Source organism: Diceros bicornis, chromosome 13, assembly GCF_020826845.1.
Source record: "Diceros bicornis minor isolate mBicDic1 chromosome 13, mDicBic1.mat.cur, whole genome shotgun sequence".
Lineage (NCBI taxonomy): Eukaryota > Metazoa > Chordata > Mammalia > Perissodactyla > Rhinocerotidae > Diceros > Diceros bicornis.
Genome location: NC_080752.1, coordinates 34,788,193 through 34,816,145, shown reverse-complemented (window position 1 = coordinate 34,816,145; position 27,953 = coordinate 34,788,193). Strand labels below are relative to the sequence as shown.

Genomic DNA, 27,953 nt, shown 5'->3' with positions numbered 1-27,953 from the left:
ATTTTTAATGCTCAGTAGCCACACGTGGCCAGTGGCTACTATGTTGGACAGTGAAGATCTAAGTTGTACTATCCTATCCTAACCCAATCGCACAAACACAGGCCACTAGGGCCAATTTTCCATTGGTCAGTAGCATCATGCCCATGATCAGTGATCATTTCTTACAGACCCTTGACCAGAAAACTAATCTTCCAACTGGAGGTGGAGCTTTCTGTGGCCAAGTTAAATAGCACTCCATTTCTGGGAGGAACCTTAAATGCAACCTCATCTAACTTGACATATGACTTTACTGAACACCAGAAGAGGCCACATAGCCTGCTGTGGGTCCCAGTGACGGCAGGCTGGCAGTGAATCCACATTTCCACAGTTCTGTGCGGGAAGTGCTTATAACACAGTGCATCCCTAGGTAACGTTGGTTACATAAGCAGCAGCATGACACGCCTAACTGATGAATGTCTGTATCACACCCATTTCAGCCAAGGAAGCCACCCTGGCTTTCCCTAGGAGAATAGTGGTGCGGAAGTGAGGCGTGCAGATGCAAAAACTACTTTTGCCATCTGACGAGTAGGGCCAGTTCTCGGGTGTTATACCCAAAATGCTTTCTACCGCAGCACAACCTCAAGAAAAACCAGTTTCAGGAGGCCCACACCTAGGATCATATGATGCAATCTGATCTTAGCGTCTTGTTGCATCAGGGTTTCTGACGCATGTGCCCTTTGTGCTGGCAAAAAGCTTTCTAATGAGGAAGGAGAAAAAAAGAGAAAGAGCGGCTGGCTGAAATCTAAAGGTACTGTCAGTACCGTTCCTAATTGGCCACACAGGGCGTTTGGAGGATCAACAGCGAACCAACCACCGTGGCTTGACAAGCATCAGCATGCCTTTTCTTGAAGGGGACTTGATGGCATATTTAGGCAAAATTCTTTTCTGGTTGGTTCTACTTATGTTTTATATCAAAGCATCCAGGTTTAATCTCCTAAATCTTTTTTAATGTAGGTCTATTAAGAAGCTTTCAAAGGGTGTTTCTATCCCTGTCTTGACCTTTCTGAAGCCCTCTGAGATGTACTAGTTGATTTCTCATTCCCCAAGTTCTTTCGCATAAGCACTCCTGGTACCTGGACACACAGACTTTTTTTTTTTTTTTGAGGAAGATTGGCCCTGAGCTAACATCTGTTGCCAATCATCATCCTTTTTTCATTTTTTTCTCCCCAAAGCCCCAGTACATAGTTGTATGTCATAGTTGTACGTCCTTCTAGTTGCTCTATGTCGGATGCCGCCTCAGCATGGCTTGATGAGCGGTGCATAGGTCTGTGCCCAGGATCTGAACCGGCGAACCCTGGGCCACCGAAGCGGAGCGTGCGACCTGAACTGCTACGCCACCACGCCGGCCCCCACACAGACTTTTGACTTTGATCTAATACCTTAGATTTGGGCCTCTTGGTTTCTCTGTCTGCCTTTAGACATTTGTTGCCTCCTCAATCCTGCTTCTTGCTTTAACAATTAAGGGAAGACTTAATTGCAAAAATCCTAGAAATCCATCCATCTTCAGGAAGTTGCCTAAAGAAGCAACTTCATTGTGTCAGTATGCCCAAGAATAAAGGAAGCAGATAAAAATCTTAGGTAGGAGACCAAGTGATATTGAGTTCGTAACATAAGAGGGGAGACCAGTAGCTCACTTCCCTCCCAGGATGAGCCAGCAAGATCTTCTAGCAAACAATCCGTCCTTGCTGTGGCTTACTAGGCTCCACAGGAGCTGGTCCTTGCCCACTTCCTCAGCTCTAGCCATCTTACTCTTCTCACCCAGGGGCACAGGACACTTTTCCTTCCAGAAGCCATATCTCTCAAGATCCCTGGAATTCTGCGTGTACTGTTCCCTCCACCTGCCCTGGGATAGTCTTCTTACCCCTGTTCATCTGCCTAGTCTTATCCATCTGTACATCGCTCAGCTTAACTTTCCACTGGGATGCCTTCCCTGACCCCGAATAGGATGAATTCCCTTGCCATAATGGTCCAACATAGGTATTGCTTTGCAACACTTATGTAGGGGAGGAAAAAGCTGTCCTGCACCGTCTTAGGGTTCCTGGCTGGGTCTGAAAATTATACGGGCAAAGACAGATTAACAGGAGCAAAGCATACAAATGAATTTTAATATAAGTTTTACGTGACATGGGAGGCTTCACGAGGAAATGTAGACCCACAGACACAGACCTGTGTATCTTTCTGCTGGGTTTGATGAGAAGTGGATAGTCCTGGAGGACCAGGATAGGTTAAGGGGCATCAGGTCAGTGTAGTAGACCAGGGAAAATTAGCAAAGCTTGTTTATTAGGATTCTTCTTGGTGACCCTTTGTCTTTGGAGATGGGGATGTTCCTTTCCTCATGGTCGGGGGGCGGGGCGGGGGGGGGGGTCGCAGGCGCACCTCTCACCTGAGGGTTTTAAGGCCTGTTTTAGGGAAGAAGAGGTGGGGGGGACGTGTCAGAGTGGCCGTCCTGCTTCTGCCGTTTTCTCAAACCTCCTTTAGCTTAAAATATTCAATATGGCAAGGTGCCATATTTTGGGGTAGTGTGCCCTGACTCCATCACTTATGACATTTGCAATGACTTGTTTGATTATCTCTCTCCCCTTAGACTGTGCATTCCACTAGGGCAGAAATCGTGTTCTCTAGCTTTGTACCCCCAGCACCTAGAACTGGGTGTGTTGCATGGACTGGGGACCCAGTAAGTATATCTCCAAAAATGAAAAATTCCCAGCAAAACTAGCTTCCAGTGCATCCTTGGCCGCCCAATTAATGACTAATACAGCAAATCTTTATACAACCCTACCATATAAACAGCACCTTGCTGCACACTGGGGACACATCCGTAGGCAAAGAGAATACAGCTTCTCTCTGCACAGGAGAAAATTATTCAAATCGTATTCCTCTTTCATTCCAATCACTCAATTAGGGCACGTCCCTTGTTGGCGGATGCGTGAGCAAAGTCGGTCTTTTCCAACGAGTGTCCTCAGGTGACCTGTCTAGACGTGCCCGGGAAAAACAATCTCACATTCTCCTAAATCCCTAAGAAATCTCTGTCGCGCAGGACGCGCTTCGTAGAAGGCCCAAGGCGCGCGGCGCGGCCTGAGACATGCGGGGGACGGGGTTAGTAAGGCTGGCGGCGTGGCGCCGGGCGCAGCCTCGGGGGGGGGCCCTGCCGCCCGGCGGGCCGGGCCGCCGTGGGGTCCGCCGGCCGGCAGGGGGCGCACGCGCCCCGGGCCTCGCGCCGCCCGCCCCGCCGCGCGCTCGCTTGCCGCCCGGCCGCACATGTGTTTCTGTTTTGTGTTGTAGCATTTGTTCTGGAAGCTCGTATTTACATTTTAAGTGTATCTGGTGAGTGGGCTGGAGCCCTCGTCTGGGCCGGGAAAGAAAAAAAGCCCTGCGGTTCGTCTTTTAGTTGCTCGTCTTCCTTTTTCTCCGGTTTCTCATCACTCCAACCAGGTAGGGGCTGAAAATCAAAATCGACAATGATCAGTTTGCGGGGTCTGGGAAAGTTGCTTTTTTTTTTTTTCCTCCTTTTTTTTTTTTTTGGAGGAAAAGGTAAAAAAAAAAAAAACCTAGGGAAGGGGGGTTGGGGGACTGAATGAATAAAAAGGGGAAGGAAGGCGGATCCACGTGGTTTAATCGGAGACAGACAGAGATCCTATTGTTCAAAATCAATAAAAAAAAAAAAAAAGCAGACAGGCGAAAGCGCAGGGACGCCGGGGGAAAGTAGCGGCGGAGCAGGGCACTTTGCGGCCGGCATCGGGGGGACCGCCGGACCGCACGTTCGGGGAGGGGCCCAGAGAGAGTTGGGCACCATTAAAGTTTTTATTTTTCGCGTCTGTGCGAGCAGGTGTTTGGGGTCAGGGGCCGGCTTTATTGCCCCTTCCCCCGGCCCGGGGCAGTCCACCCGAGGGATTCGGCTAATTAGAGCCCGAGGTCGGAACCCCCAGGCTGGGACGGAATTGGGGGCTCGTAGGGAATTGCATTTGAGTGGGCTTGGGGAGGGGGGCGCGGAGACAAAAGCAGCAGGTGGGGCGGCCGGGGAGGGGGGAGCTCCTCCACCACCCGGGGTGCCGAAGGGGGATCTTGGAAGTGTCCCGAAGCCTTCTCCCATTAAAACCTGGGGGCTCGGAGGGTCCTTTCTCTTCCCCTTTACTTTTTTGGGGACCAGGCTGCAATTGTGATGCGATGTAGGCAAACCCAACTTGGGGATGGGCCGGGGGGGTCTCCATTTTTTTCCCTTCCTTAGGCGGATGGCAGTCGGGGACCCGGGCTCCCGTGCGGGATTCCCCGGAGGCGGCGCCCCGGGGCCCGGGAGGGGCGCGATTTCCTCCCGGCTCGCCCCCTCTCCGCCCACCCCGCGGCCGCCACTTTGGGGAGGGCAGGGGAGGAAGTGGAGGCCGGTGGCTCGGCTGGCTCCCCTCCCCCCGCGCAGTTTATAACCCGTCCATTGTGCGCCGCTGCCCCGTGTCTCCTCCAGCGCGACCATGCCCAGGAAGAAGGCGGCGGCGGCGGCCTGGGAGGAGCCGAGCTCGGGCAACGGCACGGCCCGCGCCGGGCCCAGGAAGCGCGGCGGCCCGGCCGGCAGGAAGCGCGAGCGGCCCGAGCGCTGCAGCAGCAGCAGCGGCGGCGGCAGCAGCGGCGACGAGGACGGCCTGGAGCTCGACGGGGCCCCCGGCGGGGGCAAGCGCGCGGCGCGGCCGGCGGCCGGCAAGGCGGGCGGCGCGGCCGTGGTCATCACCGAGCCCGAGCACACCAAGGAGCGCGTGGTGAGTGCGGGCCGGGGGCGCGGGCCGCGGCTGAATCATCGCCGCCGCCGCCGCACAACAAAAGGGCGCGGGGCTTGGGGCGCGCGCGGGCCGGGGCCGGGGCCGGGGGCCGGGGGCCGGAGCGGGATCGGGCCGCGGCCTACCCGACCCCGCCGCCCGCGCGGCCGTTGGCCGTTGGGGCGCGCGCCCCGGGCCCCCCGCCGGGGGAGGGGCGGCCGGAGCCCGCCCGCGCGAGGGGGTCATGGCCCCGCCCCCGGCGCCGCGCGAGCCGACTCCTCCGCCTCCCCTCCCCCTCCCCCTCCCGCCCCGGGAAGGAGACTTCTGCAAGTTGTCTCGGGCCGGAGGAGGGGACGCGCGCGCCGGGCGCGCGGTGCGGCGCCGCGTGCCCTCGGCCGCCCCCGGTCCCCTGCGGCCGCCGGTCGCCCGGTCGCCGCGGGGAGGGGGCCGCCGGCGCGCAGTGGGGAGCGGCGGTTTGCGCCGGGGCTTTGAGGTTCCCGCCGCCTCGGCTCCGGCGCTCCGGGGGGGCGGGGCCTGGCGGCCGCCGCGCATGTCCCGTGCGGCCCTGCGCCGTCTCGCGCCGCCGGGGAGGCGGGGGCGGCCGGCGCCGGGGCGAGGGCGAGGGCGCGGGCGCGGGCGCATGCTCGGAGAGACCTCCCGCTGGAGGTCGCGCAGCCCCCGGCTGAGAGGTGCCGGGGCTTTGTTCTCCGCTTGTGGTCCGAGGGGGAGGGTGCTCGGCGATCTGTGGACCCCCCCTCCCCCCCCAGGGAAGAAGCATCTCCGGGGGCCGAGTGGGCTTGAATTGGCTCGTTGGAGTTGGGCCTTAAGACCTCAATGAAGATCGTGACCCACTTAGGTGCTCGCAAAACCCTGCAGAGCCAGAGGGCTTTCCCTGGGGTCTGCGATCTCCAAAACCCACAAGTTTAGTGTGGGATGTGTGTCACCAGATTCTCATCATCCCAAAAGAGGAAGAACTTCCACGCAGAGTCTAGAGTCTGACCCTCTGGAGAGGTCCTTTCCCCTCCCCGCTGGGTGTGTAAGGGTTAACAGGACCAGAGCGCTTTCCCCTAGGGGCGCGCAGGCAAGATTTAAAAGGTTAAAAATGATGCATTTCTTCGTCCACTTTATAGATGAGGAAACTGGGGCACGGAGTTTGAGGGCCCAGCTGCAGATCACACGGGCTCAGGTTTTTCCTGATGTCATCCTTAATGCCTCTGCATTGGTGTGAAAGTGCATTCTCCCTGCCCTCCCAGTGAAGGGTCAGCGTGTTAAGTGGTGGAGGACGCTGAAGCGAAGAGCCTGTGTCAGTGGAGTGTCTTACCTTGGGCCGGGGCCCAGGCCAGTGCCAGGGAAATGGCCACAGTACTGAGAAGTGGGAGCACAGGAACTGTCATCCTTTAAGATATCTAATTCTCTGTGCGAGACTCCAGGCATTTGCCCCCCAGTCACTGTTAGGAGAGATCTGAAAGGAAAGGCCAGGCAGGCTCTGCCTCTGCTGTGGTCTCGCTTGAGTTGAGTTTCCAGTCAACCTGTTAGAGCAGTGAGTTTTGTGTCAGAAAGTAGAAGATTCTTACCCAGTGCTGAGATGCACCCAAGAAGGTAGTCAGGGAGAGAGTTTGCACCAAGGGACCCCAGGCTCTCCACCAGCGCTGCATGCAGCTGGCTTGTCTGATGGAAGTGGCCTTTTTCTTAGTCTTACTGGGAGGTTCCATTGCTCCCTGTGAGTAGGCACAGCAGTCCATTGCAGTTTACGTTTGTTTTATATTTACAACTCGCTTATCTTTTAAATTTCTGAGACATATATATGTACATATACAGACATCCCTTCCCCTGCCCCCTTAGAAAACAAGAGGGCCTGTTAAGCAGTTTCCTTTGGCCTGGTCAGCACCTCATCCTCCGCTTGGCGCAGGAGACTGAGGGTTCAACAGATGATGCTCTTTTATGCCTCCTGGGAGGTGCACACCGCAAGTTTGAAGTTTGTATTAGCATCTGTTGAGTTTGGTCCAGTGTCAAGGCTGGGCCCATGCTGCCCCACTGCCTTCTCACAGGCCTAGCTGGGCACTGCCCCTCGTCCTGGGTGGGCCTCTGGCCCAGTATCCCTGGCCCCAGGTTCCTGGGCTCCAAGAGAGGCGCAAGGTCTCCACCTGTTCAGCAGCTCTGGGGTGCCCGTCTGCTGCCACAGGCTGACAGCAGTCCCCAGCTTGTTTTAGAAAAAGGCTTTTTACTGAGAAGTTTGCAAGCCTCGCCGCTGTTTGGGGTTGCTTCAAGGAGGTTTGTGCGAGAGCAGCTGCCCAGAGTTGTCTGAAAGCACGTTGCCTTTATTTACCTCAAATCTGCAGGTACTGGGCTTGTGAAAGATGAACCCCAGTTACTTGTGCGGTTGAGGGGCAAAGTGGCCTTCAATAAAAGACGTGTATTTCTGTAAAATATTCTTATGGTTTCAGTCCCGGAAAACGCTCTCTCCAAGGACCTCGGGTTTATGTGTAGTTATGTTGGATGAGCATTTTATGGTTCTCTGGGGTTGCTGCAGCCCGAATTCCCGGTGAAGTTCATAACCCTGTGGGTAAAGCAGGCACCCTTGGCTGAATCCTGGAAAATAGATGAGTGTCGCGAGCTGTCCACGTTTTGCCACTTGTTCAGTGTTAGGTTGCTAAGATTTGGGGACCCTGAGACATCTCTCCCATCTGAAAGGACCAAATAAATACGACTGAAAACGGAGCTTGCAGTCTGTTTTTGTTGATAGCCCACGAGGGAGTCTGTTTTCGCTGGCATTTCTCTGACGGGTCTTCCCTCTGCCGAGAGCAGCAGCTTTCTAAATGGATATATGTTAAAGGTTGACTCGTGACCTCAAACATGCTCCTTACCCTTGAGCAATAATTCAAAAATCGCTTTGGACCAGAAAGCCCATTTTGTTGATTAAAAGAAGCTCAGTGCGTTTTTCTGCCGTGGCCGTTCCTCTCGGCCCGGCGTACGTGACCGCGTTGTCACGAGGCAGCAGGTGAAATGAGGTTCAGTCACAGCTCCTCCAGCGCTTCTGCCACGTGGCCGTTGGACACACTCAGCGTCGCAGACACGGAGTTCATCCAAACGCAGTCAGCCCGTCAGTGAAGGTGGATCACACCGCAGAGGGTCCCATGACCTCTGGCGCTCAGCCCTGGCAGCCATCACTGGAGGCCTGGATGGAGCCAGCAGGCACTGGGGTCTCTCCCACCCAATGGCAGTTCAGCTCTGTGACACAGGGACGTGGGCTGTGATTTAAGCGTGTTAGGAGTTCTGTTCCTTATTTCAGTTTTTTATTTTATATTGGATGGAGGGAAGAATTTAGTTATAGAGAAATAAAAGTATATAGCAAACAATTATGTAGATAATAGCACTGAAATTCAGTCGGTTATCTCCATCTAAAGTGTGAGGGAATAGAGCCCAGGACAGACAAACCTGAATAAGATAACAGTTAACGCATTCCTAGGAATCAGACCACGGACACCTTGTATCAGAAAGGTTGGGTTTTTGTGTAAATGCTTAGCTGGCTTGATGGGCCAGTACCCACAAGCCCTTGACCACTCGTGCAGATGCTGACATCTTCAGGTCACAGGGGAAACCCTGCGTCTGCCTAGGGCGGTTGCAGCAAGCTCTGGCAGTCTGGCAGGGCTGCAGGGCCTGCGGGGGCCAGCAGCCCTGGCGAATGTCGCTGTCGTGAATGCATCTCGTGTGGAGTGGTGTAGCTGTCTCAACGGTGAACCCTCTGCCTGCCTGGGGGACAGGAGGGGGTCTGCCAAGGCAGGGGTGCTGCCTGGCCTGAGGTTGCAGGCATTCCAGGGTCCTTTTCCCACTCTTTGGCCTGGCAGTTCATCGCAAGGTGCCTTAGTTCCTCCCTGAGTCTCTGCTGCCCCCTCCATGCAGACCCGAGGACCAGTGGAGAGCAAGTCATTGACGTGCGCGGAGACCCAGGGCCGCTCCTTGCATGGGGAACTCGACAGAACCCACTGACTGCTGTTCGTCTTCTGCAGTAGACCTGTAGAAAGTTCCAGCCAGGCCTGCCAGTTAAACAAAGAAAGGGAGATAACCAGGGGAAACTAGGCTCCCTTTCAAGTAACCTGAGTCTGTGGGTGCTACAGGATAGGGCTCCCCTCTGATTAAGGTCATTCTCTAAATAATTGAAATGTGGCAAAGCCAGTCTCTGGCGGTTTGGTTTCCCCTCTGCATGCTGACTGCGAGATGTGTCCTGGAGATGGACCGTCTTCCTCCAGCCACGTAGATGTGGCTGAGCAGGCGAGCGTGATGGGCCCTACTCAGCAGGCATGTCACTGATGGCAGGTTTGGGTCTTGCAGAGTTTCCTAAGAAATGGACTCATGCATCGGGAAGATGCGTTCATCCTAAAGATGCATGCCCCGCCAGGACATCCACCACGTGGAGGTTAGAATGCCTGGATCTGGAGCTGTTTGGCCTTTTTTTTTTCCAAGAACAATTCCTTAAACAGAAGGAAACCTCTTCTTTTCCTTGTAGTGTCCTGGGATGATGATGTAAAGGATGGAAGCAGAACGGGAAGATACTGCTTCCCTTGCCCAACTGGAACTGAGTGGATGGTTCAGAATTGCATCTGACTAATAATCTACGTTGCAATGTGTACTTGGGCATTTCAGAAATAAAGCAAAGTGCTGAGACTGTTTTATGAGTGCCACCCAGATTTGGCCAGTGGCCCTGTTAGGTGGCACGTATTCCCATTGCCCATCTGAGAGTGTGTGGCCCTAATGATGTTCTGTGTTGAGAGACCAGGGATGAGGAGTGACGAGTCCTGGCTGGGAACCACAGCCTCTCCTTTGCACAGCCCGGCCCGGCCCCAGGGAGTTCCCTAGTTCCCCTCGCCGCTGATCCCCTGGCTCTGGGGTCAGTGGAGGATGAGCCCATCGAAGGCTGCCCGGGTCAGATCCGCCCACCCCCACCAAAGCCTCATGCTCCTGTGTCGTCCTCCCTGCAATGGAGAGGTTGAACTCAGTGCTCTGAAGTTTCCCTGCAGACAGGTTCTGGGAACAGTGGGCAGCACTCGGAGGAAGGATGGGCGTAGTTACCGTGCAGAGATGACTCGGGCTCCTGAGGTTTCAGGTCCGTGGGGGGGCGGCACCACACTTGGGGTGGAAAGATGTGGACTTGGCCCCAAGGACAGCTGGGGCCCCCTGTGACACGCAGGCCTGCTGCGGTACCTGTGTAAGGCAGTTTGCAGTGTGCAGGGGCGAATGTCATTTGGCTTACTTTATAGTGTTTTGCAAAAGAAATTTTAAAGAGAAGTCAAAGGATAAAAATGAGCCTGGGCATAACAGATGAGCTGCTGGGGGCAGGTTTGGGAGGCGAGCTGACAAGCTGGTGATTCCGTCGGGCTTCTGTCTGCCGGGCGAGCCGCCGGCCGAAAGCGCGGTTAATGAGTCATTTTTCTTTTGTTTCTTGCTGTCATTGGACAGACTTGGAAAGCTAGAAGCAGCATCGCAAGCTAATTCGTTTTCCATCTCTCTGTCTCTAGAAACTTGAAGGGTCTAAGTGCAAAGGACAGCTTTTGATTTTTGGGGCCACCAACTGGGACTTGATTGGTCGGAAAGAAGTGCCTAAGCAACAAGGTATGAGAACAGTTCCTGGAAACGTAAGATGCTTCTGTTGGTTGAGTGCTTCCTGTGTGTGCACTTGGGGGCCAGTGTCATTCTGGTGACCGCCCGCCAGGTAGGTGTTCTCTTCATCACAGAAGTGTGCAGAAAGGCCAGGTGGCTTGCCGGAGTTGACTCAGCGACTCTAGTGATGGAGCTGGATTTGAACCCTGGTCTTATGCGAGTCTCTCTCTCCACAATTCCACCTTTAAAAAACCAATGCTGTTAAGATGAAACAGGAAAAATATAAATAGTAGCCTCAAAGAAATACTGACACTTTCTTCCCATCTTCCTTCTCATGTCACTTATTTTCATTAAAAGGAAGGGGCTGGTCCTGTGGGATGTCGGAATGTCCTAGACATTTGTCACATATCAGATGTCAGACTGTTAGACATTTCGGAAGAGTCCACAGTTCTTTGTAAGCTGCCAAATCGTGCAGGAAGTGGATTGACAGAGCAAGTCACAGTCTGGGGTGGGGGAAGCCGAGAGGTCCTAGGAAGTAAGTTTTTGTCCCCATGGCTGTTAGAAAATCGGTGTCTTTGCTCGGGAGAATCCTGGCCCATCCAAGAGAAGTGAGGCTGGCACGTCGCCACGTTTTATGGCGTCTTGATTTCATTTGGAAAGATTCCCAAAGTACTTTCCAACACTGCCCAGCGAACAAATATTTGCACACTGACACTCCTAGCGCCTCAAGGCGGGAGGTGGGGATCATCTTATTCGGTGAAAACAGCAGGCGTTTCAGCAGCCCCCCCAACCTCTGAGCTGCCACAGCTGGGCCCCCCCAACCTCTGACCTGCCACAGCTGGGCCCCCCAACCTCTGACCTGCCACAGCTGGGCCCCCCCAACCTCTGACCTGCCACAGCTGGGCCCCCCAACCTCTGACCTGCCACAGCTGGGCCCCCCAACCTCTGAGCTGCCACAGCTGGCCCCCCCAACCTCTGAGCTGCCACAGCTGGGCCCCCCCCAACCTCTGACCTGCAGCAGCTGGGCCCCCCAACCTCTGAGCTGCAGCAGCTGGGCCCCCCCAACCTCTGAGCTGCAGCAGCTGGGCCCCCCCAACCTCTGAGCTGCAGCAGCTGGGTCCCCCACAACCTCTGAGCTGCAGCAGCTGGGCCCCCCCAACCTCTGAGCTGCAGCAGCTGGGCCCCCCCAACCTCTGAGCTGCAGCAGCTGGGCCCCCCCAACCTCTGAGCTGCAGCAGCTGGGCCCCCCCAACCTCTGAGCTGCAGCAGCTGGGCCCCCCCAACCTCTGAGCTGCAGCAGCTGGGCCCCCCCAACCTCTGAGCTGCAGCAGGTAGGGAAGCCGCCTGGTGGGTTAAAAACAGCAACTTTTGCCCTAACTGGGCTCATTGTAAGAGCCTTGTCTTCCCTTCCCGCCTTCGCTCCCCCGACTTTTCTCCCTCCAAGTGAAGTTTTGTATATATTTTAAGAGTATTTGTGACTGTCTTTAGGCCCCCGTGGCCTTGCCAGTAGACACAAAGGGAGGGGAAGAGGACTTGTTTTCCCGCTGGTGCCGAACATGAGGGGAAGGACGGTTTTCCCTGCCACCCTCGTCCTTCCAGTCTCTTCCATCCTTCAAGTGTGCCTCCCCTCAGAGGGCCGGGGGAGCCCATGGCCCTTGGATGCACGTTTTGTAAAATCAAGGTAATAGCGATTCACGCTCCATCTCCCAGTAGGACCAGGCCCCGGGAATTGATGGCCGCCAGCCTGGCCGAGGAGCTGGGACTGCTGCCGGGCATTTCATTTGACTGGGATCCCTGTGGGAGGCCCAGGAAGCCCTCTCGCTCCGAGCTGATGGCATCCTGGGTGCTGATGTTCGTGGGGCTGCTGCAGGGAAGATGCTTGGGCAAATGAGAGCCTCTCCCCACCTGTGAGCCGGGTCTGCTTAGCCACGCCGGGTCAACCGTGGCACCGTTGACTGCCAAGGTGTCCCCTGGCGCCGTGTGGTTTCACAGAGATGATACACGTCAATCATGCCACCTTCATTTTCCCTTCATGATAAACAGACTATGACAGCCTGTGAAGGCTGTGAATTTTGGTTTGCTCTTTCCCCAGAAGATTTTTGTTTTTCTTCCACCTTTTAGTAGTGGAGGGGTGTCCTCAGGTGGAGAAGCTACAGGGTGTTGCTGAGAGACATGATCTGTAGTCCTGAATCGGTGTGGGGAGATGGGGGCCTTTGCCCTGCTGCCTGGACAGCCCCCTGTAACTAAATGAGGACACCCATGGTGCCCTCTGCTGGTGGGGCGCGGCGGCAGGGTGGGGATGGGTGGACAGGGAACAATCACAGGTACTTCCCCATGGAGCATGGTGATTGCTGGAGAAATCAGCCTGTTAATCAGTTCCTGCATCCAGGTCAACCTGACACAATTGATTTGGCAGTGGCTAGCATTTCATAATAGTCACCACAGGCCTAGAAACACGCTCATGTTTCTGTCCTCAAGAGCCCTAAATTGAAAATACTAAGCAAAAATTGGCCATGCCCTGCCCACTAATTGGGTGAAGTGGAGGTTTTGAAGGAGGTGCCTGTTCTTCCTCGCTCCCACGCTCCCTTTAACCTTATGGAGTGCTTGCTAAGTGCCAGGCCATATTTGTGAGGCCCTCGGACTAGAAGGAGCCCTGGCTCTCGCCCTCAGGTTGCTAGAACAGTGGGAAGGCAGGCACAGGAGTTAGTAGGGTCAGTGCTGTGATACAGGGCTCAGGGATTGACGAATTAAAAGGGGGATGGGCAGGGAGGGCTTCCCAGAGGAGGGGGTGTTTGACCTGAGGTTTGAAGAACAAGCAGGGGGCAGGCGGGGGAGGGCATGCTGGGGGAGTGAATACATGGGCAAAGGCAAGGGCTTGTGACCTGGCCGGCACAATGGGACCCCTGAGAAAGGAGGAAACCCAGCGGAGGGAGATGCAGTGAGGGAGGGCAGTCTGCTGGGGCCCCTCTGCAAAGGGCCTGATAGATGTGTGGGGAGGGTGGTGGTTCTGTGGAGGATGGGACACTCAGACTCAGCTCCAGAAGGGCTTTCTGGCTGCAGGGGCCTCTGCGGGTCCCCTGTCAGCTTCCCTGGGTTGGCCCCCCACCCCGACAGGGCTGCAGGAGAAAGAGCACCTGGCCTTTGGCCACCTGCATGCCGGAATGTTCAGTAGCACTGCACGAGGGCCTGCGGTCCCCGTGCGTCAGGGCCAGAGACAGGTGGAGGCTCATCAGCATCCAAAGGGTCACTGACCAGGTTGGCGCCAGCTCTGGGGGCAGTTGGTTGGAGCTGCACACTTTCTTGGGGCAGCTTCCCGATGCCAGGCTGGTGTGGCACCGCAGGGAGCCCCTGCGATTATACATAGGGGCGTGGACCCTTTGTGGCTGATGACATTTGTGGGGTGCTCTTCCCTTCCCCAGCACTGCTGGACGGGTGTTTGATTTGCATTCTTGTTCTCTTTGCAGCTGCTTACCGCAACCTGGGTCAGAACTTGTGGGGGCCCCACAGGTACGGGTGCCTGGCGGGGGTCCGGGTGCGGACAGTGGTTTCGGGCTCGTGTGCTGCCCACAGCCTCCTCATCACCACAGAAGGGAAGCTGTGGAGCTGGGGTAAGTGCCAAGCTCCTACGCCACGCTCCCCCCGCGGGGCGACTTCCTTCTTCTGTCCGCCCAGAAGGAGGCCTGCGCCTTTATTTGCAGCCCCCATCTCCTCTCTTCCCAGTTCCCAGCAAGTCTGGCCTGTACACCACAAATACATCACCTTCCTCCTCTTTTCTGCTGTGTTTTTGTGTGTACGTAGCCCCCTCATTCTTTGAATTCTCTTTTTTAAGCAACCTTTTCCTGAACCTTCTGACTGAATCTGGACCTTTCTGATATCAAGGTGCCTAGAATTGAATTCCTATTTTAGGCATGTTGTCCCCCCAGCAGACAGTCCCCCCTTCTTGCCTTGCGGCACAGTATGATGTAAGACCTCCACTCTTAGCACTTGAAATGCCACCAGCCTGTATAACGGCCACGTCGTGACAGCCCCGCGTCTCTGCAGCCCTGTTGCTCTTTCTGGGGATCACGCAGGTCTGCAGGTTTTGTAGCTCGTTCGTTGCCTGTTTGGTCTGTTTCTTATTATTTCCCCAGACAGTTGACTTTACTTTTTCTGTGTTGATGTGCTTTCCTTGCCGCTGGACTCTCTCGCCCACATACCTGGGAGGTCTCCCTGTCCTTGCCTTTTAGCCTCCCTTTGTCCCCATGTCCTCTGCAGAGCTGTCCGTGCCTTGTGCTGTGTCCTCTCCCAGGTCCGGTAGTCCAGGTATTGACAGCCTCATTGATGCCCACGCCCTCTGGGAGCTCCTGGACTCTCCTTCCAGCTGGGTGTTTGGGCACTCGTCCCCGCCCTTTGTTTCTGGTCCTTTGGCTAGTTTTTAGTCCATATGACTGCGTTTTTATTTTTGTCTGTTTGAACCCTTTTTTGCAATTTCATGAGCTGCTGTACCAAAGTCCAAATATATTAACATCTGTTGTCTTCCCTGCACTCTGCTAATTTTGTAATTCTGTTGAAAATAAGCTAACAAGTGTGTCTGGCCCAGATTTCTACTTTATCATCTCTTGCTGACATGGCCACCGTGTTCGTTTTCTCCCGGTTGGCAGAGAGGCGTGTCCCTCCCCTGAAGCCGCCCTTCTGCTTAGTGTTCCAACCCTGAGCACAGCAGTTGGTGTCCGAGTTCCAAACTCCGAATATCTTATTTCTGATCTCTTAACTGAATTTCACTGACGTGGTGCTTCTAAAAATGCCCCCTCTGCTGGCTCGGGGGCCAGGGAATGATTCTGAAGGCTGTGCGCCTAACCTGGCCCCAGAGCAAACACATGTGTCCCCGTGAGCAGACTTCATGCTGCAGGAGGTGACGTGCCAGTGAGGATGTCACCAGTTCACTGTTGTCATTCTCAAAGGTGGGTGCATCGTCCAGTGTCCTTAAGCATTAGTGCTACAGCAAATCGCTCACGAGGGGCTGCACCTGCCGGCCTGCGGGCCTCTTGAGTGGCCGAAAAGCCGTGCCCAGTTCTTGTGCTGTGTTTAAACTGCCTTTCACAGTGAACTTGGGCCGCTCCCGTTAGAAGCAGTGTCTGCCCCTCCTGCCACAGGGCCATAATCCAAGTCCTAGTCCCAGGGCGGTCTTCTCATGTAAATAGAGCCCGTTCACTTCCTTCTCGAGCCCTCTGCGGCCTCTTGGTGCTCCTCTTGGGGGCTCTGCTGTCCGAGTTTCTCTTGACCGAAAGAGTTCCTTCTTGGGAAGGGCACAAGCCAGCCCCTCCCACCCCGGGATATTGCCCTGACTTTTTGGCCCTGTAAACTCTCCAGAAATCTCACAAAATGTTGGGTTAGAAGTGTGGTTCTTCTGTCAGCTGCAGGGACCTGTGAGTGGCCCATTGAGTGGTTCTTTTGGAACCATTGTGGCCTGTGTTGAAAACGAGGTGAGGCTTGGGGGCATCCAGCCTCCTCCTGGCCCACCCGACTCGCCGTGTCTGCCTTGGGGCTGGCGGGCTTTGCCAGGGGGCCTGTGAGGGGCAGAGGGCTCAGTGGTGGGGGTTGGCCACCTTGGCCCTTCCTGCCACCCGACTCTGCAGCCAGCACAGCTCCAGAGGGGGAGGTGGCTTGTGTTCAGAGCAGGTCTGTCCCTTTTCCATCGCCGGGGATCACGTGGCTAAGGGTCCCGTGGAGGGTGGTCCGTAGGAGGTGGGGTTGGCACTGTCCTGTGAACGTCGTTTACAGGGCAGATAGGAGGAGAAATGATGGGCAGAAACCAAATGGTCCACGGTAGGTGCCCAGAACACTGAGGTAATTAAACTCTTGAGAGGCAGGTGTCAAAAGTGGTTACTATCTTAAAATACATCTCGGAGTGAAGGGAACGAGGGAATTGTTGTCTGGCAGGTACTATGGAAAGTGAGAACTGAGTTTCCATGCGCTAGTCTGCTTGTGTGACATCCGGGTCACACCGAGCGTCTTCTGTTTCCCTTGGTAGCAGAGCTGCGGAAAGTGCTCGCTTGGGTCCCAGCTGCTGCCCCAGAAAAGAGGGTCAGAGAAGGTGAAGTAGGTGGTCTCTGGGGACGGTGCCTCATGTCCTACCCTGTCACCCGACCCCGTTCGGGCAGGCCTCTAACACTGAGAAGAGAAGCCCGAGGTTTCTTCCACCTGGTTGTCGGCTGTCCAGTTGGGAGGCACCTTCTGGGGGTCCCAGCTTTCCTTGATTCGAGAGTCCCTGCCCGCCCGGGAGCTGCTCTGCCGCCCCCACTCCTTCGCATTGATCTTGCTTTTGATCTGCAGGTCGAAATGAGAAGGGGCAGCTGGGACATGGTGACACCAAGAGAGTGGAAGCCCCCAGACTCATTGAAGGTCTCAGCCACGAGGTGATTGTGTCTGCAGCCTGTGGGCGGAACCACACCCTGGCCTTGACAGGTAAGGAATCGCCGTGCTGCCTTTTTTTTTTTCTTTTGTGAGGAAGATCAGCCCTGAGCTAACATCCATGCTAATTCCCCTCTTTTTGCTGAGGAAGACCGGGTCTGAGCTAACATCTATTACCAATCCTCCTCCTTTTTTTCCCCAAAGCCCCAGTAGATAGTTGTATGTCATAGTTGCACATCCTTCTAGTTGCTGTATGTGGGACGCGGCCTCAGCATGGCCGGACAAGCGGTGTGCTGGTGTGCGCACCCGGGATCCGAACCTGGGCCGCCAGTAGTGCAGTGCGTGCACTTAAACGCTAAGCCACGGGGCCGGCCCAGCCCGTGCCTTCTTAAGTCTGGCAAGAGGCCAAGTGGTCCACTGTGGCCGGTGGGGTGGAGTTGCCCCTGTGACTTTGGCCGTGATCAGAAAGATGCCCCAGGGAGGCCAGATGAGTGGCTTCTTGAGGTTGTTGAGAGCCTCACCCTCGGGCCCCGGCTGCCCGGTGAGGAGGTGGAGGCCACGGCAGTGCATTGAGTTTCTCTGCAAACTGTTTCTGCTCTGAGCTGCCTGCTCCCCCACCTTTGCACAGCTGTCTCCTGTGCGTTCTTCTAGCAAATGAGCTGTTTTTATTATGGTGCCTTTACTTCCAAATCTAACTCAAAACCCTCAGCATCATTTTCCCTTTAGTAATATCAGTCTTTCCTTCCAGAAACGGGCTCTGTGTTTGCATTTGGAGAGAACAAGATGGGGCAGCTGGGCCTCGGCAACCAGACAGACGCAGTTCCAAGCCCCGCGCAGGTACCGCACTCCCGCCTCTGGCTCGAGGGCCTTTGATTTCTTGTGGCCTTTTTTCTGTTTGATTATCTGGGGTGAGATTGTGTATTGCTCCCTGTTGTTTGAGTTAATGGATCCCTTGTAAAAACGGTCTAGATGCTTTGAGTAGAACAGGCTTAATATGTGGTCACAGTTGAAGAACATCCTGGAAACAGTTTTTCTCTCTGACTGAAATAATTTGTTATAGAGGCCTTGTTTTAAGTCTGTTTTATTTCAAAAAAAAGTGAGAAATGCTGCGAATGTGATTTGTCTTTCTCTGCAAATACTTTGAGTTGTGACTGTATGAAGTCACCCTCCAGGTGCTTGGAACACAGATGGAGTCAGGTAGTCCTTTATTCTGAAGAGATTTAAGATGGAGTTGGAGTGGGGTTAAACCTAAAAAATGAACTACTAATATAAGGCAGCAGAAAGCTAATCCGTGTCTGATTAGTGCTTTAGATGATGAAGGGAGGGACTCGATTTCTTGGTCTTAAAAAGAGACAGTGGCCAAGGTTATCTGTGATTTGAAGGATGTTTGAGGTGTTCCTCTTTGGTCCGCATTTGCTCTACAGTAGAATGTAACCGTTTCCAGAGTGAGCAGGGACCCATGGCCTAGGGCTCAGGATCCCCACATCCCGCCTCTGGGTCGTGGCTGATTCCCCACGGTGCTGTTACTTCGTTTCTGCTTCTTGTTGGGGGCTTTTCCAGACCCATCAGTGAGCAACAGCGAGTTTTTTAAGTATTAGATTTGTTTCCAAATCCCATGTTCAATTACTGAGGGCTTTTGCTGTCTTCCTTTTAACTTGCTCATTTGAACCATTTTATTTCTTATTCACACCTTCAATTAAGAGTAACAAATCGAGTATGTTATAGTGGTAAAGAGAATGTAAAACAGTTCATTTTGCTGGTTGGCAGTAACGCTTATAAAAGCTTCTCTTTTTAGTGTTGGGGCTGATGGCAGGACTAGTGACAGAGGTGAGATTTGGGGTTAAGTGTCGGTTCCTTTGTCTTCTGTTGCCCGTCATGCCCACGCCAGTCAGTTGAATTCAGCCTTCGCTGGGTACCAGGATGTGTGAGGCACGGTGTTGGGCATTTTGAGGGGCACGGAGACGGGGACACCATTTACTGTCTCTGAACTCGACTCTGTACTGGGAGGGTGGGGACATGAGGGTGTTTCTTTACATATATTCTAAGCTTTTGCCTTCAGAATTGTTGAGTCCGTTAAATTTCCTTTGTAACCTACTAAATCTTTCATACCAACCTGCAGAGAGAGAGACATTTTATCAATCTTTTTTAAAAAAAGTCTGAAGTCTACTGTCTTTTTTTTTTCAGATAATGTACAACGGCCAGCCAATTACCAAAATGGCCTGTGGGGCTGAATTCAGCATGATAATGGACTGCAAAGGAAACCTCTATTCCTTTGGGTGCCCTGAATATGGCCAGCTGGGTATGGAAGTGTATTTCTTAAAAGCTCTGTAATCTAACTGTATATTTAGAGCCAGAAGTCAGTGTGGGGCTGCACACACGTGTTAGAAATGTGGGTAATTGATCGCAGATAATAGCCTTGATCCATTAAGAGGATCTCACATTTGGTGGAACAGCACGTCGTAACTCACAGAGTAGGGAGCATTACAGTAACTCTCCTTAATGAAAACGTCAGGGCTGGAGTCTGACAAAAGATTCTTTTTTCTGATTTGGGAATTCGTTTATATATATAAAGAGGTTTCAAAGTTGTAAAAAAAAAAAAAAAAAGAATCAGCCACCTTTATTTAGTTTTGTATTTAAAGATTTGCCTTTTTTGAAAGTGAGAAAAGAACACAAGATGTGGGTTGTCCTGAACACCCTGGCATGGCGGTTATCAGGGACACGCACGAGGAGCCACTGCCTGTAGAAGTGGCTGGCCTCCCTCCCTGCTTTTCATCCCGAAACAGAATCTACTCATCTCAAAACACATCTGCGTTTATCTCATTGAGTAGAAAAGAAAAATTCAGAAAGCGGTTCTCAGCAGTTCTCAGTAAGTGGAAAATGTCTCTCGATCATGATTTTACAAGGTCTCCATTTTCTTTCCTATCTGACACCAAAGTGTCTTTTTTTTTTTTTTTTTTCTGGCGCCTTCCCACCATGCCAGCCCCTTCTTCCCAGTAGGAGGTGAGGAGTGGGCGCCCTCTGCTGGCTCTTTGCTGCATGCCACTCCGGATGCGCGGCAGCCCCCGTTATCTGGGTTGCTGGGTCTCCACGTCATTAAACGCAGGCAGATGGAAGACTGTATAAATAGAACGAGAAGCATCTCACTGGCCTTAGGCATTAGGGAACAGTGACTTTGTGAAACTAAATATAACTCAAGTCCAGAGTGAATAAGAAAGAACAGCCCCTTACGCACATTCTGTGCTGGTTGCCAGGGAGTTGCTGGAGACTGTTGGAGAAACCGTTTCCATGGCCACGGGCTCTGGTGCCGGCCCTGGCCCCGGGCAGAACACCGGAAGTGTGTGGCTCCCCTGCTGCCTGTGGCTGCCCCAGATCTGCAGACAAGCAGCTCTTCGTAGGTTGATTTTCCTTCAGGGAAATGAAATGATCTTGGTAATAATGATAATGCTAACACTTAGCAGTTCTGCGGACCCGTCACCACTGAAGCACTTTCTACAGTCTCATTTGCTTAGTTTATACTCATTTAAAGGTAGTTTGAGAAATCAGCTTGATTTTCATCTATAGAATTGGTTAATTCTTAATTTACCAGCTTACTTTAAAACCTGTTTTCAGTCTCACTGTCCAAATCCAGAAAAGATCCTTCTAGAATGAGAACACAGATGTGACCTTAGTGTCTAGAGCTCGCCCCCGTGCTCTCAGCGCATTGACTGGGTTAGGCATGGTGAATACAAGAACGTGCCGCTTAGCTTTCTATTTGAGCAACTCTAATGATACATTTAGGTTACTGGTAATTCATAAAAATGCAAGTCTGAAATTTGTGTGTTGAGCTTCTCTGTCCATTCTTGGCTCATCCCGGGGCCCTTTGAGGCCCCCCAAGTGGGGCACAGACCATAATTTACACACCATTCCTTTGGATCAGTAGCTTCTAACGTTTTTGACTGCAGGCCACAGTAAGAAATACGTTCTACGTTGCAACCCCACCTGAGTGTAGAAATACACGTGAAGAATTTTCACAGAATAACAGCCTGATTATAGACAGTGTCCTTAAGTGTTTCTCATTCTGTTCTATTCACTTTTTAAAAATAACTAGTTTCAACCCACAAAATCAAATTCATGACCCACTAGTAAGTTGTGCCTCAGGTGGGAGATGCTGCCTTGGTGGCCAGGTTGGGCAGGCGCCCGTGCTGCAGCTGACCACTGGCTCTGTCGTTGCAGGGCACAACTCGGACGGGAAGTTCATTGCCCGGGCGCAGCGGATAGAGTACGACTGCGAGCTGGTGCCCCGGCGAGTGGCCATCTTCATCGAGAAGACGAAAGACGGGCAGATTTTGCCCGTCCCAAACGTGGTCGTACGAGACGTGGCCTGTGGCGCCAACCACACGGTAAGGCCTGAGCGTCCCCTCCGTGGAGGGCGTCTGTGCACTCCAGTGTCCCGGCGCTTGGCCCCCACCTGAGCGCGTGCGGCCTTGCCGTCCTGGCCTTCTCGGGGCTTTGCCCGCTCAGGTGGCCCCGGGTGTAGTGCTTAGGTTAACAGCTCCCTCCACGACTTCCACAGACGGAGCTAAACAGATGGGGACCCACATTGTGGGTTAGGATGATACAGTAAGCGTTGTTCTAGCTTTTGGTTTTTGTCTAACAGAACGTCGGGGACATCTTTCTGGGTCTCTAGGCAATATCCCGTACTAGGGGTGTGAAATCCTTTTTAATCATTCAGGTTGTTTCCTTCAAGGCTACGTGTGATAAACAGCAGTGAGATTTTTGTTTGTCCATCTTTTCATCTTACCTTCTTACAGTTATTTTGCCTGAGAATGTCTGTGAGTAAGCACGCTTCTCTTCTCTGTTGAAAGAGCACGGGGTTGGGGGTCCAGAGGCCACGCTGGCGTCCTGGGTGCCGCCGAAGGGCTGAGTGACCTTGGGCACAGCTCCCTCCTGGAATCTTCTTCCCTGTCCTGTGCACAGTGACGGACTCAGAGATTTAGTCCCTTCAAGTCTAGAAACAGGTTGGCTTTTGTCCAGTGTGGTCAGGGGAGGTTAGGTCTCGGTTAGTCCCCTTCCGTCAAATTGTTTCTCTAGGTCGTCCACTCACACGGTTCAAACAGTAGACGTCACAGGTACCGTGGAGAAAGAAGACAGATTTTAAGTTGTTAATGTCGATGTGCTTACCTCACCAGTGACCAGATGGAGGTCACCTCTGTGTGGGGGGCTAATTAAAGCAGAACCCACGGCAGGCCGGCCTTGACTCGGTTCTTCCTGTGGTTCAGTCAGTATTGTCAGAGAGTGGAGTGCATCAGCCGGCTCCCTGGAGACAGAACCCTCTTGCTTCTGATGAGGGAAAGGGAAAGACTCGTAACTTAAAGTAATAATTGAGACTGGGAAGTAGTGTCCCTGGCAGAGAAGATAGCACAGGGCCTTGAATTGTGACAGCTGCCCTGTCGCCTCCCCATGTGGGAGGCAGGCACGAGGCGTCTTCAGTGCTTTTGCCCTCTTGCCACCAGCTGCTGTGCCAGGTTCTTGGGAGCAGACACGGTCCCTCCTCTCCCCTCCTGTCAGCAGGCCTGTTCCAACCCCGAGTCTTGTCTGTCCCTGCAGCTGGTCCTGGACTCCCAGAAGCGCGTCTTCTCCTGGGGCTTCGGGGGCTACGGCCGGCTGGGCCACGCCGAGCAGAAGGATGAGATGGTCCCCCGCCTGGTGAAGCTGTTCGACTTCCCCGGGCGCGGGGCGTCCCATATCTACGCCGGCTACACCTGCTCCTTTGCCGTCAGCGAAGTGGGTTAGTGATTTCCCTGTCTGGCCCTCGGGAGGACGGTGTCCGGAACCAAGTCAGGATTTTTCCCTCCCTGGCAGATGAGTCCTCTGGTGGGGAGCCCTGTCACCGTTGTCCTGTTCCAAGACCAGGAGCCTTGATGTCATTGACTCCCAGGTGTTTTTGAACAGAACGCTCCCTTGTCACTGGTGCCAAGCGCCTTGCACGGCAGGTCCCCACCCTCTCGCCTTTCTCCTTGATGTTGCTGAAGATGAGAATTCAGCTCTTGAGATGTCTGCTTACAGTGGGAACATGTTTGTCTTTCCCAGGTGGTCTGTTTTTCTGGGGGGCCACCAACACATCCCGTGAATCTACCATGTACCCTAAGGCCGTGCAGGACCTCTGTGGCTGGAGAATCCGGAGCCTGGCTTGTGGGTAGGTGACAGTATCTCCTGGTGAGCAGGACGTCTGTCCCCCTCCTGGGCATGGTGGGGACACCTGGAGGTGCCTCTTCTCTTGAGAGGTCTCTGGTCTCCCTGTCCAGGCATCAGATGCACCAAATTTGAGGCCAGGAAGGCGGGTACTGTGCTGGGGCAGGAGGGGGGTGGGTAAAGCCTTGAAGAGATGGCCTGTTTCTGCCTTCTCGGAAAGGCAGTCCTTTTGTTCCTCAAAGGCTTGGTGTGTTCTGCTAACTGCAGGTTCAAAATCATATTTAGTTAGGACACTTTAGTTACTCTGACACACCGGGAGGAAGAAATTATCTTCAAGTCAGTGATTTTCAATTTATTTTGAGGACACCTGTTGAGCTCTCTAGCACTTCTTGGTGAGGAGTTCGATTGTATTAATCAACTGCCAGGTTGTGAGGGAACAGTATGGGGGGATGTGGCTTCAGTCTGCTGAAATCTCTAGGCACCCCCACCCCCCGAGTGGGTGAAGGTTGACTTCACCCTCTGGAACGAGCTTTCACTTCATCCAGATTTGGTCTCTCCTCTCTCCAGGGTGTGTGTTCACCCAAAAGTGACGTGTGTCCCCCCCCCCCGCCCCCCCATGAGCCCTAGAACCTGGGTTGGGGTGGGGCGGCAAGGTCCAGGGCGCTGTGCTTCCTGGCACTAAGGGCTCCACAGTTTGGGCCTGCATGGGACAGTCCTTGGGCTGCAGGAGAAGCCCGTTGGCCCTGTGTTGTTATTTGGAGCTTTCAGTGGGATGTACTTGATTTTAAAACTCGTACGTGGTACCACGCTCTTGAGCAGGTAGCCCACAGGAGGCGTCCGTAGCGGCTGGGTGGGTTACGGGGCTGGGGCCCTGGATGTGGTGGTGACAGCCTCTGCCTGTTTGCAGAAAGAGCAGCATCATCGTGGCTGCGGACGAGAGCACAATCAGCTGGGGCCCGTCGCCGACCTTCGGGGAGCTGGTAAGCCGGCCTGCACGATGAGAGGGGACCCAGTCTGGGCTCTGCTGCTGCCTCCTGAAACAGGCAAAATGAGTGTCTTTTGTCTTTCCCTGTTGCGTTAAGGTCTGCACTATTCCCTAATCCTTGGGTCACATCACCTTTCAAAGGCGATTCTGTGCCCATCAAATAACTGGGAAGTCCTTTCTGTCTGCATTGTAAAATGAGGAAATCGGGAAGCTTCCGAGCTGATGTCCTCTTCAGTTTGTGAACCATCATTGTGGTCACAATGGCGATAGGAGCGGGGATGGTTTCTCCTCTTCCCTCTCTCCAGGAGGGTTTAAATCAAAAGGAAGAGTGTGTCGTTCTAAACCTTGTGGGCAGTGGTGAGTGTCGAATCTTCCTGGTTTCCCCCGGGTCCTCGGCGCCGCTGTAGCTCAGGAAGCAGCACTGGCCATTCGCAGTGCACAGGGCAGTGTGCCGTTGGGCCAGGCTCTGAGGTCACTGGGGACCTTCTTCCCTCGTTTTTCCTAAGTCAAGTTTAAGTCTGTGTTCCTGCTTTTAACCTCAGTTATTTGAGTGATGAGAACCGCCAGCCCTCGATTTTCCTTTCACGCGTACTTGGGTCTTCTCCCACCAAATGTCTGATTCTCAGGGTCTGGTGCTTGGTGAGCCCTTCGCTTTTAATTTCTTCATCAAGAAGAACAGCTTGGCTGTGGCACTTGTCCTGACGGTCTGCCTGTTCTAGTTGTGATTTGATTCTCAGCCTGGCTCTTTTTGTTACTTCCTGCTGAGAACGCTGTCTGTTTCCCTTCCCTCTTCTCTCTCTCTCGTGGGCGGGAGCTGATGGGGTTGGTGGAGAGAAGGGAGGACATGATCCCTTCAGCCATCACCAGGGCTGGGGGCTGGAGGTGCCTTTCCCTCGGTGCTCTGCACACAGTCTGGAGGCTCCAGAGGGAGCCCCTCACATGTGGACACTCAGGGCGGCCCCCTCAGAGGTGGCCCTGTATGGAGCCTTGAAAAGAGCCTGAGAACCTGGCCCAGTTTTTATGGATTGTTCTTAGAGAAGGACAGATGCTTTTAGGCCCCGTCAGAAGTCGACTCTGAATATCAATTTTGAAACGAGAGTGGAATGAGGGGGACTCTTGGGGCAGCCTCTCGGGGCTGAGGAGTTGGCGTGGCTCTTGGAGGAACTGCTCACTGTGGGAAGGTGTGAGGTGTGCTTGGCGGCAGGTGAGGCTGGGAGGAGGCCCTTCCTCACCCACCCTGCGGGCTCCTCTGTCTGAGCTGAGCTGAGGGTCCCTGTCTCCACGTCCTCACACAGGACTCCCCTAAGCAGTCCTTGACCAGTCCCTTCTGACTCTGGTGTCCTGGAGTCACGAACAGTGGGTGGTGGTTACCTGGGCTCCAGAGCACAGGGCGGGTACGTCGACAGCCAGCTTCCTTTGTGACCTTGTAGACCTGAAGGGCTGCATCTCCCGTTTCTTCCTGTGCTCGTGATGGTGTCACCTCACCAGTGACCCTCCCTAAAAGGTACCCGTTACCACATAAGTCCCCACAGGTTACGGTGCAGCGTCCCCGGCTTCCTCGGGTTAAGGACCAGTCCCTCGTTGGCAGCCCTTTTGTGGGTAAACGCTGCTGACCGCCTGGCCCTCGTGTGAGAACAGCGGGGCTCGTCACGGGCGGTCGTTATCTCTGCTCCCGGTTCGTGGGAAGCCCAGAAACGTCGCCCTCGTCCCCTGTGTGGCCTGTGCCGCGGTGACCCCAGTTCTGTGAGTGCCTCCTCTGTTTGCCTCCCCAGGGCTACGGGGACCACAAGCCCAAGTCTTCCACTGCGGCTCAAGAGGTGAAGACGCTGGACGGCGTTTTCACGGAGCAGGTGAGCGAGGGCCTCTCAGAGAGGAGCAGGAGGTGCTGGGAGCAGAGAGAGGATGCGCCGGCTCACACCTCTCTTTCCCTGCTTCTGGTCTTGGAGGCCCCTTTGAGTCTTGTCTGACAGCTCCGTAAGCAGCTTTCCTGCTGCCTTGTGCTAGAGTTTTCTGACGGGTAACGGCCACGAGCAGGAGAAAGCTGAGGCGTGCTGGCCAGCTCAGTGGCCATTCTCACCCTGGATGACACTGGCCACGGTCCCTCCACAGCGGATTGGCTCTGCGGGGGGCGCGCCGCTCGTGTCTGCCTTGCGCCTTCACCTGAGATGACACACACTGGGCTGTGGGGCAGATGGCCGGCGAGGCGCCTGCTGTTACATCCACCATGCTGCCAGCCCTTGTCGCCGAGATGCAGATGCAGATGGGGCTCGCGCCCTCACTCAGGGTGGCACTGTGCTCCCGAGAGGCGGAGGGAGCAGGGAGAAGGACCCTGGGTCCCCGCCAGTCCCTGCTCACGGAGCCGGTGTTGAAGCTGTGCCCAGCATCCTGCCCTCCATCTCGTCTCCCCGTGGAAGGTTTTGGTTGGGGCTTTGGTGACAGGTCACAGTGGCACTGGTGGTCTTTAGGGAGGGGTTTTTATGCACTTTTCAGGAGTCCTCCATCTTTCTCCATACTGACCCAGTTGCCAGCCCAGCTCACCAGTGTCGGCCTCGTGCTTGTCTGCTCCAAACTCGGTGAGGGGTGGGTGCACGAGGAGCCCTTGCACACCCAGCGCTGTTTGTTCCCTCAGGTCGCCATGGGCTACTCACACTCCTTGGTGATCGCCAGAGATGAAAGCGAGACGGAGAAAGAGAAGATCAAGAAACTGCCAGAATATAACCCGCGCACCCTCTGACTCTCCGGAGCCCCTCCCACTCCACACCTCGCGGCAGCTGTCATTTCCACGTGCACTGGGACGGGAAGTCAAGGAGGAGTTGAGAAAAGCAAAAGTCGACCGAGGGTGCATTTTCGTTAGACTCCCTGAGGTTCCGTTTTATAAGTGATTCAACATCAACTACCTTTTCTGTATGCTTTCCAAAGTGTTTTTTTTCTCTTATTGTTTAATTAAAATATTTGCTCATAGTTGACTTACCATTCCTACAAAAGAGGCAGAAACTTTGAGCAATCTAGGTTTTTTAAGTTGTTTTTTTTCCCCCTCTCCTAAGTATACTTCTCAAAACCCCCCTTTCCAGTTGTACTGAGCATTGTGATCCGAGTGGGTGCTTCCTGGAGCGGAGTCACCATTTACTCAGAAAAGCAAATCCCTTGTGGGACCTGGCAGCATCCAGACAGGTGGTCTCCTCGCCGCGTGCTTTGGAAGCATCTGGGTCGCTTCTTTCCTGCTTTTTGTTGTAGTCCGGCTGATGCTGGCGTGGTTCTGTTTCTCCCCTTGGCTGCTTGTAAGCCCCACCACCTTCTGGCTGCGACATTAATGGAATCTGCCGTTTCCCCCCTGGTGGGGGTTCTGGGGTCTGTGTTTAGCCATTTATATCTACTTTAGCTGTAAAACAAGTCCAAATGAAAATCGGGTGATTGTGGAACCTGTGGGGACTTGGGGGGTGGGCAGACATTGGGGCAGTGTATCTGGTTCAAGACCTGGCTTTAAGGCTCCTCCGGTGAGCCCAGGCCACCTCGCCAGCACTCACCATTAGAGATTGAGCAGCCAGCGGTGTGAGAAGTGCATTCTGCAGTCCTTGCAGGGAAGGGTCAGCCCTTATGGACCAGCCTTTGTTGCCTGTGCTTTTGTGTTTGTTCCCCCGCCGGCTGGATCCTGCTGGAAGGGCCCGGTCTGTTCTGAGATGCGGTCTCCTGTTCTGCTCACCCAGCTCTCTAGTCATGTTTGCTTGGCTGTGGTACCAAATAGGTGGGAATCCTGAAGTCCCCTTCCCCAAGTGTCAGCGCAGATGCCGCGACGCCGCCCGATCCCGGCCACGTTCCCTCTGCCCGAGCTCGTCGCCGGCGTGGCGCTGTTCTGCGTGAGTTACGAGGTGCCTTTCCCGGAACCCTCCTCTCACTTGGACCCAAAAGAGGCGACAGCTCTGGCTGGGGCTCTTGGTTTCGAGAGGGTCTGGACTGGTTTGGGTGCTTTAAAATAGATTTTTTAGTTCAGTGGTGCTTATGGGGGAGATGGGGATAGAACTTCAGTGTGAGAC

At 54.2% G+C, this 27,953-nt stretch overlaps 1 protein-coding gene across 2 annotated transcripts; it reads left to right on the top strand.

Annotated features, from left to right (window-relative positions):
- The first annotated feature begins 3,334 nt into the window (after nt 1-3,334).
- On the top strand, nt 3,335-26,883 carry RCC2 (regulator of chromosome condensation 2). Of its 2 annotated transcripts, none has more exons than XM_058553043.1 (13): nt 3,335-3,471; nt 4,496-4,784; nt 10,295-10,388; nt 13,841-13,984; nt 16,689-16,820; nt 17,515-17,603; nt 18,951-19,065; nt 20,979-21,145; nt 22,353-22,533; nt 22,836-22,941; nt 23,845-23,917; nt 25,695-25,772; nt 26,552-26,883. In XM_058553043.1, the coding sequence occupies exons 2-13, from the start codon at nt 4,503-4,505 to the stop codon at nt 26,654-26,656; spliced, it is 1,566 nt and encodes a 521-aa protein (XP_058409026.1). In that variant the 5' UTR covers nt 3,335-3,471; nt 4,496-4,502; the 3' UTR covers nt 26,657-26,883. The 2 variants fall into 2 exon arrangements, with proteins under 2 accessions (XP_058409026.1, XP_058409027.1); XM_058553044.1 differs by lacking the exon at nt 3,335-3,471 and adding an exon at nt 3,884-3,951.
- The last annotated feature ends 1,070 nt before the right edge of the window (nt 26,884-27,953 follow it).